The sequence below is a fragment of the Bufo bufo genome, chromosome 5 (genome assembly GCF_905171765.1).
Source record: "Bufo bufo chromosome 5, aBufBuf1.1, whole genome shotgun sequence".
Taxonomy (NCBI): Eukaryota; Metazoa; Chordata; class Amphibia; order Anura; family Bufonidae; genus Bufo; species Bufo bufo.
The window spans coordinates 113,193,096-113,208,371 of NC_053393.1; the positions used below are offsets into that span (position 1 = coordinate 113,193,096).

At 41.5% G+C, this 15,276-nt stretch overlaps 1 protein-coding gene across 2 annotated transcripts in view; it reads left to right on the plus strand.

Annotated features, from left to right (window-relative positions):
- Positions 1-15,276, plus strand: part of PREX2 (phosphatidylinositol-3,4,5-trisphosphate dependent Rac exchange factor 2) — a 430,245-nt gene that overhangs the window by 333,597 nt on the left and 81,372 nt on the right. For both annotated transcript variants that reach the window (XM_040432527.1, XM_040432528.1), the window contains exons 36-37: positions 6,905-6,971; positions 10,349-10,539. In XM_040432527.1, the coding sequence (XP_040288461.1) occupies positions 6,905-6,971; positions 10,349-10,539 (258 nt within the window). The remainder of the gene's footprint in view (positions 1-6,904; positions 6,972-10,348; positions 10,540-15,276) is intronic.

The following is a 15,276-nucleotide window of genomic DNA, read 5'->3' on the forward strand; positions in this document are numbered from 1 at the left end:
CTGAATCCTGAGAAGTTTATCTGCTGTAGCTGGGGAGCTTGTGCTTCTATAGTCATGGCCAAAAGTTTTGAGACTGACACAAATTTTGGTTTTCAGAAAGTTTACTGCTTCGGTTTTTATTTGCATTAACTCTAAATTGTTATGAAGAGTGATCAGAGGAATTGTAATTAATGGTAAAGTCATTTCTTGCCTAGAAAATGAACTTAAAACCTAAAACCCCATTAACACTGCATTTCAGCCCTGCCACAAGATGAGATGCTAACGTGTGACCAAAAAGGGTCCTTGTGGAGCTGCGGGACAGGTTACGCGTGTCTCCATTGATACACCAGCTCCGACCCCTTTGCGAACCGACGTGGGGATGCATTTGCAAGTACGCTGGAGGGGAAGACTGCATGGCTTTCGGGGACAGCTTGGCCGGGCTAGTGGCAGTATGTTGCGGCCGAGCTTGTCTCCGGGGCCTATTGCAGATTCCATTCCGGTGTCCATGTTGACGCGCTCGCACACTCTCGCAGAGCCTGTCGTACATCCGCATTTACGTTCAAAAACGGGTTCGAAAGGGGATACGCGGTCGCGCGTACAAGCTTCTTATGCGCTTCTCCGACCAGCGAAGGGAATAGCACCTGGCCGCAAGTTCAAAGTAGATTAGGTGGCCGGCGTTAGCCTAATTGACTAATGACCGACCAAAGCCTTGTACACAGGTGTAGGGCAGGATCATGACCTATGGGGAGTGGACACTTGGCGCTCTGGGATTTGTTAGCAGGCACATAAAAGGTGGCCTCCCAGGTCGGTCAGTGCCCACTGTTATCCTTCCTTATCCAGGTGCAGGTCAGTACTGCTAGCTACTAAATGAAGTTTGCCGTTCCAGTAGAACCCAGGACCTGGGACTTTCCGTGACGCATCCGTTTACCTGGCAAGTTGCACAGAAACGTATGCACGGATCGGGACTACTCCTGGCTTTCCTTCGTTTTTTGTTTGCTGGATATTTGCCCAGTGAAGTTTACCTGGACTTTGTTTATTTTGTTAATAAACCCCTTTGACTTCATCCTCACTGGTCTGTTTAGTTGGTGCCTTGCATTACACAAGACAGGTGAAATCATTCTGTCATGCTGATTGAATTAGAAGAGCAGACTGGTTGGTTTAAAAGTGGGGCTGGTGCTTGAACTCATTGTCGTCTTCTGTTAACCATGGTTACCTCCAAGGAAACATGTGCAGTCATCATTGCTTTGCGTCAAAAGAGATTCATAGGAAAGGTCATTGCTGCTTGTAAGACTGCACCTAAATCAACCATTTATTGCATCATCAAGATCAAGAACTTCAAGGTGAAAGGTTCAATTGCAGTAGGAAGAAGGCTTCATAGCACCCAGGAAAGTCCAACAAGTGCCATCTGGTCTGATGAAACCAAGATTGAACTTTTTGGCCTCAGTTCTAAGTGTCATGTTTGGAGGAAACCAGGGACGGCCCAATACCATCCCTGCAGTTAAGCATAGTGGTGGCAGCAGTGTCATGCTTCAGGGGTGTTTTTCAGTGGCTGGGACAGGGAGACTGGTCAGGGTTGAGGGGAAGCTGGATGGAGCAAGGTACAAAGATATTCTTAATGAAAACCTGATCCAAAATGCTCTGAACCTCAGATTGTGTCAAATGTTCACCTTCCAGCAACACAATGACCCTAAGCACACAGCCAAAACACAGAAGTGCCTTAGGGACAACTTTGTAAATGTCTTTCAGTGGCCCAGCCAGAGCCCTGATTTGAACACAATCGAGTATCTCTGTACAGACCTGAAAATGGATGTCAACCAATAGTCACCATCCAACCTGACAGAACTTGAGAGGATCTGCAGAGAAGAATGGCAGAAAATCCCCAAATCCAGGTGTGCAAACATTGTGGCATCATATCCAAGAAGACCTGGAGGCAGTAATCACTGCCAAAGGTGCTTCAACTAACTACTGAAGAAAGGGTCTGAATATTTCGCAAGATTTTAGTTTTTCCCTTTCAAGAAATTGGCAAAGATTTCAAACATTCTGATTTCACCTTTTCATTATGGAGGATTGAGTGCAGAATGATGGAGAGAAACTTGATTTTTTTTTTTTTTTTAGCACAAGGCTGCAACATAAAATGAGAAAAAAGTGAAAGGGTCTGATGAAGACTTTCTAAATGCACTGCATCATTTTTAGATTGAAGAGGATTTGTCACCTATAAAAAGCTAGGAAAGGACTGCTCATCCAATCACTAGCTAAGGCAGGTCACTGCAGTGGTCAAGGATTTCCTAAGTGTTCACCTACTTCTATTTTCTGTGCACCAAGCTCAGGACAGAAATTAGAGACCAGAGGGAGCTAGGTAAGCATCAGAACAAGATAGGTGGGAGGATCAGTGAGGGTAGGAGAATCAATTCTATAATGTTTTTAACCCACTCTGAACCCTTTACTAAAAATGTTGCCCCACTGGGAAAGACCCCTTAATATTATATAAATCCTTTGTTAATTACAACCAAAACTGAACAAAGCTGTAGAAACAAGCATCGCACTTTAGATGAAAAGAGATCACTGCTGCTTTAAGCTACCCATTGTTTTACTATTATAAAAACACTTTCAGGAACCAGTTCTTATTCACTAGTCGATATTGGCATGAAGCCAGCATTTCCATTAGGAATTTCTCATAAAATGTGATTAACTAGTAGCGTAAACTCCTTGTAATTAAATAAAGTGTGCAGAAATGTATTCTCCGTCCATAACGTGTCCCACTGTAAAATAGCTGGTGTAGTGTTAAGGAGTAGAGAAGGCCTTGCGGTTTGAATGACGATCATTTTGCGGCGAACTATGCTCGTTCGCGATTCTCCGAACGGGCGAACATAAGGGGATGTCCGCCGGCGCCATATTCTTTTACATTGTAAAAAACTTTGACCTATGACACATCCATAAGGTGCTACAGGACAGCCAATTGAGACGTTTCAGCACATGGACACCCCCCCCACCTTATAAATAAACCCGATCTGGCCGTCATTTTACATTCAGTCTTTTGCCAGTGTAGGGAGAGGTTGCTGTGTGGAGCAGGGACAGACTGTTAGGGTCACAAATCGCTAGCTAATAAGGCCACAAAAGTCCTTTTAAGGACTGGTATAGGTGTGCTATCGATAGGTGTGATATACTGAGGGGTGTAATATACTTATAATATACTTTCTAACAGATAAAGTATATTATAGTGCATTTTTATTGAGCAGCAGTTGTGCCGTTCTGCTGTGATACTGCAGCTACACAGAGTGCCAAACGACATTGGAACAAATAATTTCTACTGGTGTGAAATACCAGTTGCCCCCTAAAAGAACTGATTGATGCATGGGTGTTATATACCAATAATATACTTTGTATATAGTGCATTTGGGTAGTGCAGCATTTGTTTGCGATTTAGCTGCATTACCTCAGCTACAGATAGGGATAAACGACATTGGAACAAATAATTTCTACTGGTGTCATATACCAGTTGCTCCCCCAAAAAAGTGAAACGTTTTATCCATTGAACGCATAATGTACCTCAAGCCACATAATCACAATTTCTTTTATATCAAGTGAATGCCTAATTTTTAAGGCCAGTTACTCCTGTGGCCTAAAATAAACATTTTGTAGGCTCCAATAGGGCACGTTTCAGAGAATTTCTCTTTAAGACGCGTAAAAATGTCCCCTGAAATTATCTTAAATATGTATCTTAATACATATTTTTTGTTGGAATTTTTGTAATTGATCCCCCTCTAGTATGTCACTGTCCATGTTGTGGGGCAATTTGTGCACTTCTACTAACTATTTGGTGGCTGCAAATATGAGCTGAAGCTTTTTCAGGTTCGCCTGCCATTAAAGAGGACCTTTCATCGGTCCAAACATTGTAAGATAATTATCAGGCTACATAGAGAGGCGCCCAGGGATCTCACTGGACTTACTATTATCCCTGGGCGCCGCTCCGTTCTCCTGCTATGCCCTCCAGTATCTTCACTGAATTGGTTATACTGGGAGGAGTCTGCCCTGTTTCACCCTGGGCGTTCCTTCTCCCAGGCTGTAAGCTCTGTAAGAGTTTTTTTTCTCTCCCAGGCTGTAAGCTCTGCGCTGCGATTGGACAGCGCTACAGCCTGAGAGAAGCAACCGCCAGGGTGAAACAGGGCAGACTCCGCCTAGTAGAACCAATTCAGTGAAGATACTGGAGGACACAGCGGGCGAACGGAGCGGCGCCCGGGGATAATAGTAAGTGCAGTGAGATCCCTGGGCGCCGCTCTATGTAGCCTGATAATTATCTTACAATGTTTGGACCGATGAAAGGTCCTCTTTAAAGTGAATGGGGCCCGCCGCAAACTTGCGGTTCACGAACTTTTGAGCGCATTCGCACGATCGTGTTCACGAACCTTCCCGGCCAATGTTCGTCCATCACTATTCAGGAGATTAACTTTTTGTTTTAAGAATACAGTAACATTTTAGAATGATTTGGTTTGCTGCTATTTATTGCTTAATGCATATTACTATATGGATGTCACTGCTGATCTCAAAGGGAAATGCAATCAAAATGATCTTGTGTTGCGTCATAAATACATATTAGGGGATTACATTAGTAAAGGCTGTGATCAAAGACCTCCACTTATATCCAGATCAAAATGGCTGTATAGAGTGCCCCTACACACTTTTGGCATGGATTGGAAAACTCTGCCACAATAATGTGATCAAAAAGCAATTTAAGGGGTTACTTTTCCAAATAAATTTTAACGCAAAGGGAGTGTGTAAACTATACACATACACATACATACCCTTTTTTTTCTAATTAGATTTTATTAATCAATTTCCTGAAAATGATTATTTGGTCATAACAGCATTTAGCGATATGCTTTACAATAGCCACATGGCTATAGACACAATGGACAGGAGCTGACTTCTATGGGAGAGCTGTGATATCTCCTATTTTGAATGGTGGATCCCGTGTTTATATATATATATATATATATATATATATATTGTAAGAAGGTACCTGGAATCATCGTGGATGGAAGGTATGTGTCACCAAGGTTCCTGGCCTCAGTGAAGTAAGAGCTGGTATTTTATGTGTCAGCAGCAGCTATTGCTAATTGACACCTTGAGATTTAGCATGGCTGTCATAGCTGATCCGGGACGTCTCTTACTAGGAGTAGTCAAAGTGCTGGGGTGGTGACTACTCCCCATGTTCCAGACCGGGTTTTGCCAGGCATAATAACCAGCCAGCACTGCCAGGTGTGGATTTACCTCAAATCACTGCAAAAAATGCACCAAAATGATACGCAACTGACAATACTAGCTAATTCCTCAGGCCGATGTTAAAAGCTGAGAACTTTGCCAATATCTTCCAGTCAGGAACATATCGGAACCCCTCATGCACCACGTCACTGTGTCTCAGCACGCATGGGTTCCTACCACTTAACTGCCCGTGGTGTGTGAACAGGGTCTGAACAGGGTGGTAGGACCCCATGCGTGCTGAGACACCGTGACGTGGTGCATTAGGGGCTCCGATATGTTCCTGACTGGAAACACAAAAACCCAAATGGGCACAAGCATAAAGATGATATTTCACCAGATGAGGTACAGAGAGATTGTTGACAGTTTTTCAGAAGCTTAACCCTTTCCTTATTGGGCAATTTTTCACTCCCGGCCTTCCCGGATTCATAAAAAAAAGGCGAATCAGACACTTTGACTTTGATTGTTTATTTATTTTTATTCTGAGGAATTATAATAGGGGGTGATTTGAATAAGTATATTTTTTACTTTTCTACCTTTTTTAAGTTACCCCATTAAATTGTTTCTGCAATAGATTGCATTAAATTGGTAAAGCAATTCAATGCTTTATTGCTGTGCTGTTATGGAGCCCTGTCACCTGCAGAACTCCATAGGAACTACAACTCTGAAAGCCCTGGTTTCTTCAGCGAGACTAGGGCTTCCAGTTTTATCCAATTATTTCCATGATCGATAGACAGGGAGCCTTTCCAGCCACGAGAGCTCTCTCCCAGGTTTTTCATTTTCTCAGATGCCATGGTCAAATTTTACCACAACATTGAGGGGTTAAAGGGAACCTGTCATCAACTTTATGCTGCCCATACTAACGGCAGCATAAAGTAGAGACAGGCGAGTTAATTTCAGTGGTCTGTCATTTAGAAGTTAAAAGTAAGTGGTTGCCGAGAACCAACATCACAATCATTGCAGACTAGGCCTGGAAAAGAGTCACGGCCACCTGAGAAGAGTCATGGTTATTCATGAATTCCATGAATGCCTCCTGAGTCCTGCAGTGTGCCTATACAGCAGTTTATGACCGCATATGGCATGTTTCTGTAAACTGCAGAATCAGGGTAATCAATATTAAGTCCTAAAAAATGTAATTAAATTTACAAAATGATGCGAACACAAAGCAGACATATGGTAATTGTTAATTAATAACTATTTTATGAGGTTTCACTTTTTGTTTTAAAAGCACAGAAATGTATATTTAGAAATTTTTCAAAATTTTCTGCAAACTATTTTTTATAAATTTAAGTAAAACATATTGACCCAAATTTACCATCCTGAATTATGATGTTTCATTAAAAAACAATCTCAGAATCATGTGGATAAGTAAAAGCATTCCAAAAGTATTACCACATAAAGTAGCACGTGTCAGATATGCAAAATTAGGCTGTGTCAAGATGGAAAAAAATGGCTGTGTCTTATAGGTGTTAACCAAGGCATTTAGATACGGGGCAGCAAACTGAAGCATTGACCCAGGTGAAAGAATATGTAATTGTGGCTCCGGGTATACACCTCTTTGACACAGATAAGAATTCAGCATTTTACACTAGTACAAGCCACCATCTAACCCTAACCAGTCTCAGTACTCTCAGTATATTCATGTCTAATCGATGCATTTCCTTTCTAGGGCCTTTTACTTGGATAAGACACATCTGCCTCCAAATAACACATCTAAAGCTGCATACATTGATAAGGTAAATTATTTATGTTGCTAAGGAGAACATATAAATATCCCAGTTAAAAATAACGACTTGATAAGAAGTTATATATATGCAGAGCTTAATGTGTAACTAATACTGAGAAATGTCTAAACCCATAAATAAGTGTGTCAGGCTCCTAAAATCAATTGTTTAAGCATGCTTGAGTGATGTTCTGCTTTCATGACTGGTAGAAAAAGAAAGTCAGCATGATAGGTAAATACAGTGGGGCAAAAAAGTATTTAGTCAGCCACCAATTGTACAAGTTCTCCCACTTAAAAAGATGAGAGAGGCCTGTAATTTTCATCATAGGTACACTTTAACTATGAGAAAAAGAATGGGGGGAAAGAATACAGGAAATCACATTGTAGGTTTTCTAATGAATTAATTGGTAAATTCCTCGGTAAAATAAGTATTTGGTCACCTACAAACAAGCAAGATTTCTGTCTGTCACAGACCTGTAACTTCTTCTTTAAGAGGCTCCTTTGTCCTCCACTCGTTACCTGTATTAATGGCACCTGTTTGAACTTGTTATCAACATAAAAGACACCTGTCCACAACCTCAAACAGTCACACTCCAAACTCCACTATGGCCAAGACCAAAGAGCTGTTGAAGGACACCAGAAACAAAATTGTAGACCTGCACCAGGCTGGGAAGACTGAATCTGCAATAGGCAAGCAGCTTGGTGTGAAGAAATCAACTGTGGGAGCAATTATTAGAAAATGGAAGACATAAAAGACCACTGATAATCTCCCTCGATCTGGGGCTCCACGCAAGGTCTCACCCCGTGGGGTCAAAATGATCACAAGAACGGTGAGCAAAAATCACAGAACCACACAGGGGGACCTAGTGCATGACCTGCAGAGAACTGGGACCAAAGTAACAAAGGCTACCATCAGTAACACACTACGCTGCCAAATCCTGCAGTGCCAGACGTGTTCCCCTGCTTAAGCCAGTACATGTCCGGGCCCATCTGAAGTTTGCTAGAGAGCATTTGGATGATCCAGAAGAGGATTGGGAGAATGTCATATTGTCAGATGAAACCAAAGTAAAACTTTTTGGTAAAAACTCAACTCGTCATGTTTGGAGGAGAAATAATGCTAAGTTGCATCCGAAGAACACCATACCTACTGTGAAGCATGGGGGTGGAAACATCATGCTTTGGAGCTGTTTTTCTGCAAAGGGACCAGGACGACTGATCCGTGCAAAGGAAAGAATGAATGGGGTCATGTATCGTGAGATTTTAATTGAAAACCTCCCTCCATCAGCAAGGGCATTGAAGATGAAACGTGGCTGGGTCTTTCAGCATGACAATGATCCCAAACAAACTGCCCGGGCAATGAAGGAGTGGCTTCGTAAGAAGCATTTCAAAGTCCTGGAGTGGCCTAGCCAGTCTCCAGATCTTAACCCCATGGAAAACCTTTGGAGGGAGCTGAAAGTCCATGTTGCCCAGCGACAGCCCCAAAACATCACTGCTCTAGAGGAGATCTGCATGGAGGAATGGGCCAAAATACCAGCACCAGTGTGTGAAAACCTTGTGAAGACTTACAGAAAACATTTGACCTCTGTCATTGCCAACAAAGGGTATATAACAAAGTATTGAGATTAACTTTTGTTATTGACCAAATACTTATTTTCCACCATAATTTGCAAATAAATTCTTGTGATTTTCTGGATTTTTTTTTTTCTTTCTCATTCTGTCTCTCATAGTTGAGGTATACCTATGATGAAAATTACAGGCCTCTCTCATCTTTTTAAGTGGGGAGAACTTGCACAATTGGTGGCTGACTAAATACTTTTTTGCCCCACTGTATAATCCAAAGGAGTCTGATGCATAATTAATATGGAGAACTTTTTTCTTTTAATGAGGAAACTCAAAATGGTCATTTTTCAAAATTAACTTACAGAAATGTGATCAGATTTTCTCATTATTTCTGCCAATGTTTTTATGGCTTGTGAAAACAAAATATACTCAGTGACCTCTTTGACACAATTGTACCTTACTAATTGTAACCAATATATGTGACATCACTAGCCTAGGAAGAGATGTCAGTGAAGAACCACAGCCTCTTCAAACAGTTAATTAGTTGGGTGCTGGAAGTCCGACCCCAACCGATCAGAAATTGATGACCTATCCCGATGAAACAACTTATGTAGCTTAAAAACATGCAGACATGGTAAACTAAACACAGAACTGAACAACTGTGTGATTTTTGGTACCAGACTGGTTAGTCTAAGTATCTGCTGATCCCCACATGGCAGTCTTTTGTCAGCTGAAAACAGGAGGCTGTGGCTACATTGGGCTTAGGGTCCTTTCACACTTGCGTTCTTTTCTTCCGGCATAGAGTTCCGTCGTCGGGGCTCTATGCCGGAAGAATCCTGATCAGTTTTATCCTAATGCATTCTGAATGGAGAGAAATCCGTTCAGGATGCATCAGGATGTCTTCAGTTCCGGACCGGAACGTTTTTTGGCCGGAGAAAAGACCGCAGCATGCTGCGCTTTTTGCTCTGGCCAAAAATCCTGAACACTTGCCGCAAGGCCGGATCCGGAATTAATGCCCATTGAAAGGCATTAATCCGGATCCGGCCTTAAGCTAAACGTCGTTTCGGCGCATTGCCGGATCCGACGTTTAGCTTTTTCTGAATGGTTACCATGGCTGCCAGGACGCTAAAGTCCTGGTTGCCATGGTAAAGTGTAGTAGGGAGCGGGGGAGCAGTATACTTACCGTCCATGCGGCTCCCGGGGCGCTTCAGAGTGACGTCAGGGCGCCCCGCGCGCATGGATGACGTGATCACATGGACACGTGATCCATGCTCATGGGGCGCTCTGACGTCATTCTGGAGCGCCCCGGGAGCCGCACGGACTGTAAGTATACTGCTCCCCCGCTCCCCACTACTACTATGGCAGCCAGGACTTTAATAGCGTCCTGGGTGCCATAGTAACACTGAACGCGTTTTGAAGACGGATCGGTCTTCAAATGCTTTCAGTTCACTTGCGTTTTTCTGGATCCGGCGGGCACCTCCGGCAAATGGAGTGCACGCCGGATCCGGACAACGCAAGTGTGAAAGAGCCCTTAGTTTGCTTTCCTGTTGCATGATTGAAGGACCTAGATCCTTCCTGGACCATGCACATGGCAGGTCATATATTGTAAACCACCTGTATTCATGGGTCCAGTGTGATTTTGTGCCAGTAGTAGAAGGGCTTTTAGACCTTTAATACCCCTAAGATTTGTTGCTCTCTATGCACCTTCACATAGCAATCATCATCTTCCATGAACATGGCAATGAGATCAATGTCCATTTTATATCCATAGTTCTTTTCTCGACAAGTATTGAAAGCAAATTACCTTTCTCTTTTATTTCCATGTTGTAGCTGATGAGGCCGCTCAATGCTTTGGATGAACTGTATCGGCTGGTGGATTCATTCATTCACTCTAAGCGTACAGCAGCCTGTGCCTACACAGCCTGCAGCGCCTCAGGAGTTGGACTGCTCTCGGTGTCCTCAGAACTTTCCAACCGACTTGGGGCTTGCCATGTTATAATGTGCAATAGTGGAGTGCACCGGTACGTAAGCCTACCCATTCAGTCTTCCCAGTTGTTACATTTATGTCTTATGATTGCAAGTGAAATAATTAGTGGTTGCTGAACAAACAAAAGAATACAAATATAAGAAGTAGATGAAATGGAAGAATTACACAGTAAGGTCCAGTTCACACTTAGAATTTAAATGGATTCAGAAAAGGCAAATGTGAAGTGTTAAAGAGGACTCCTCACCAATCCTGACTTGCTTTCTCCAGTCAATAACAATTCTGGTGCATTTATTCTTATGTGTTGTGCCATTGCTCTATTATTTCTTCTAGAAAGAATAAACTGGATGTTACCAGTTGTGCAGGGAAACACCCATTTGGTAACACCCAGCTGTACCTTTATTCATAAACTTTCTGCAGTAATAATAAAGGAATGGCACAGCACAGATTTATAAGAAAAACTGCTCCAGAATTATTACATGGGGAATACAGTTTCTAAAACATAATCGTTAAAGGTAATATTTCTTGTTTCTATAGGCCTCACTACTGATTGTGGCAAAAAAAAAAAAAACACCATCTTTTTCTTTTGCTTCCTTTAAAGAGAGATAAAAAGTCCATAGAATTAAGATGCTCAGACACCTTCAATAGCTGTCAAACAGCTATTCTTTCCGACTACTCCATATATGTGAATGCTTAGTTTGACCGAGAGTTCCATCTGTTTTCAAAGAGAAGATGACTGGTAGCTGCTTATCTGCTGCCAGAAGAAAAGGGTTTGGAAATTCAACATGCCTGATCTTTCTTTCCTTCAATAACATCTGTCTGTGGAGTCAGGAGGCCCCCAACACATAAGATAGTCAACTGGTCCTGCTGAAATTGGCAGATTCAGCTGACTTTTTTATGTGTATGGGGAGATTTACCTTAGAATCCATGACTCATTTTCATCAGACCCAAGTTAAGCTGTTGAGAGCCCAAGGTGCAAAGTGCTCACCAGTGCTCACCCCTTCTTTCGAAGTCTCAAAACTCAGACCATCATCAATGACAGTATCCCTGTGGCATGGTATATCCCTGTGGCATGCCAGAAATTGTAGAAAATGGTGCATAGACTTGTGTTTATGCTAAAGGGCAGGTATATTACATAACCTGTACACTCAAATATCCTATTTGTGAAGGGCAAAAGGCATTCGTCTGAAAAGTGAAGTATTTTTGAGGTTTATAAGGGAAAGTAGATTTTAGACTTGGTTGACTTTGAAAAGTACAGAGTTGACATATATAATGAAAACCTTACTGATGTCTCATTTAAGTCCTAATTAAGCATGCAATGAGGTGTTTTTAAGAGAAAAATTGAGTTTTGAATGAATAGCTCTGCTCGTCTACTAGTTAGTCAATTACAATAGACATTCAGAAATGTAGCAAAGATGTGTTTCTATTGAGCTCCATTCCATTTTATTCTCACAAGTGTTATTTGGCTAGCTGAAACAGGATACGGAGACTGCTTCATTTAAAAGGGGATTTCTGAGCCTGTACCTAAAACGGCCCTTTTAGCTAACCTATAGAAAGAATACACCTTCAGCAGTACTCACCCTTCCATCACTCCACCAATTCTGTAATCCCGGCTGAGATGACACGACCACCCGATTGACAGCTGGCACTTACTCTGACTTCCGACCGAATGTGTTCCTCTTTCGTCCTGTTCAGCTTCATCTACATTATGCAACTGAACAGAAAAAAGAGGAGCACATCTGTCGTGCTATCAGAGCAGGAGCCCACAGCCAGCCGGGCTGGGAGATGATCCCATCTGGGATCACAGAATCGGCAGAGCGATGGAAGGGTAAATATTGCTGAAAGTGCCTTCTCTCCATGGGTTACCTGAAAGGGCCATTTGAGAAACAGGCTCTCAGAACCCCATTTAATAAATACTGTATAGCTCTGGCACTTTTGACCATGCAGCTTTTCAGTCAGAACCCACAAAATTTTTCAAGAATGTCCGGACACTTTTGAAAGCTCAAAAAACCATTTCCACATAAACCTAAAAGAAACATTTTGGGCTACCATATTACTATGAGGTTGCACATTGGGGAAATACAAGACTTTTTCGCCTTGATACACAGTCCTCAAAATAAATATACATAAAAATCGCATTTACAAGTACATAGAGTAGTATTGTGTTTGCTTATTAATATTGTGTTGGTTCTTTGTACACACAAGTAGGACATCCTCCCCCCGAGCTTGGCTGGGTGCCCAATACCCACACAGTAAACATATGCACATGGAGAGAACTTTGTTTGCCATCAGTGCTCATTATAATTGTAAAATGCAATAATTAAGTCTGTTTTGAAATCATACTAATTTCTAAAATGACATTGCTTTTTAAACTGGATTAAAATTGTTTGTAAGTGTTCTTGTTTCTTCCTATTAGCTATAATAAGGCTCAGCCTTAAGATTTACCAGTGACAGCATGCTTGCGAATTAACATAAGGGTTGACCATCTGACGGATATGTTTAGGAACAAAAATGATTATTGATCAAGGAAACTTTTATAGGAGATTTGTCTAAACAAAAAATTCTATAAAGCTAGAGATTTTTTTTATCTTTCTGTATATGATAGGGTCTGATTATTATAAACAGTACATACTGTGACAGGCTCATTTATTTTACTCATTTATTTTGCACTGAAGTTGATTCAGTGAGCCGATTGATTTGTACATATTTATATAAGTAATATAAAGTGTTTTTGACACAAATACTATACCACATTGAAAGTCTGCACCAAAATATTCTCCTGGTAATTTCCTGCATTTTCTCCATTTGCAGATTATTGTTCTAACCAAGTTTTTTAGTAATGCATTAGAAGTCTTTTCCAGCTCTGGAATACATTTTCTGGGGTGTTCTGAAATTTTGATCAAGGAATGGTTCAAATTAACCAAATTTTCTTAAGAAAAGTGTTGCCAATAACCAGGCTTTGTGTGCCTATATGTAATGATCAAAACAACTGTGAAACCAACACTTTCAATCTCATCTCAAAGAAGTTTTCCGAGAGGATGGGTCATCAATATCTGATTGGTGGGGGTCCGACAACCAAAACCCTCAGCTGCTTGACGAGGCTGCCGCTGCCTCCTCTCAGCTTACCAAGGACAGTATCCTATATTATATAGCGGCTGTGCTTGGTATTGCAGCCCAGTGTCACTTAAATGGGACTGAGCTGTAAATAGGCATGCGACTGATGAATGTGACTTCATTAGCCTAGGAAGAGGCTAATACTAGATGGGTGCATCACACGTGGAGGGGTGCCGGTTGTTGGACTACACCGATCAGATATTGTTGTGCCATCCTGAGGATTGGCCATCAATATTAAACTCCCAGAAAACCCCTTTAACTGAAACACCCTTTGCCTATTAGCTTTTGAAGCAGTCATTAATACAGGGGTTCCGTTTTTTCTTCCTGCACTGTGGATATTTACTCTAGGTGTCTACTCAATAGAAGAGATGGACAGTGCGGCTCTTTGTGCAATATTAGTTCAGTTTATATTGATTTTATAACTATGAATTAGATAACAAAACCACATTTCAGATCCCACAGTATCTCAATCTCTCAAGCACAATAATCGTCTATTGCTGGATTTTCTAGATGAACGTTTCCTCTTAGCCCTATAAAGATGTTAGTTTCCTGGCAGCCGTAAAATGTAAGATGTTATCGTGAAGGGTTTTAGTCGAAGTAACAAGCGGCCTTAGCTGATAAAATGGACAGCTTTGACTTTAGCCTTGTAAGCCAAATGACACGACACAGTACATACTTCTGACAACGTATCAGTTCAAATTATAGTATATATAGTATATTATAAGATATACAGTACAGACCAAAAGTTTGGACACACCTTCTCATTCAAAGAGTTTATCTTTATTTTCATGACTATGAAAATTGTAGATTCACACTGAAGGCATCAAAACTATGAATTAACACATGTGGAATTATATACATAACAAACAAGTGTGAAACAACTGAAAATATGTCATATTCTAGGTTCTTCAAAGTAGCCACCTTTTGCTTTGATTACTGCTTTGCACACTCTTGGCATTCTCTTGATGAGCTTCAAGAGGTAGTCCCCTGAAATGGTTTTCACTTCACAGGTGTGCCCTGTCAGGTTTAATAAGTGGGATTTCTTGCCTTATAAATGGGGTTGGGACCATCAGTGGCGTTGAGGAGAAGTCAGGTGGATACACAGCTGATAGTCCTACTGAATAGACTGTTAGAATTTGTATTATGGCAAGAAAAAAGCAGCAAAGTAAAGAAAAACGAGTGGCCATCATTACTTTAAGAAATGAAGGTCAGTCAGTCAGCCGAAAAATTGGGAAAACTTTGAAAGTAAGGGCTATTTGACCATGAAGGAGAGTGATGGGGTGCTGCGCCAGATGACCTGGCCTCAAAAGTCACCGGACCTGAACCCAATCAAGATGGTTTGGGGTGAGCTGAACCGCAGAGTGAAGGAGAAAGGGCCAACAAGTGCTAAGCATCTCTGGGAACTCCTTCAAGACTGTTGGAAGACCATTTCAGGGGACTACCTCTTGAAGCTCATCAAGAGAATGCCAAGAGTGTGCAAAGCAGTAATCAAAGCAAAAGGTGGCTACTTTGAAGAACCTAGAATATGACATATTTTCAGTTGTTTCACACTTGTTTGTTATGAATATAATTCCACATGTGTTAATTCATAGTTTTGATGCCATCATAGTCATGAAAATAAAGAAAACTCTTTGAATGAGAAGGTGTGTCCAAACTTTTG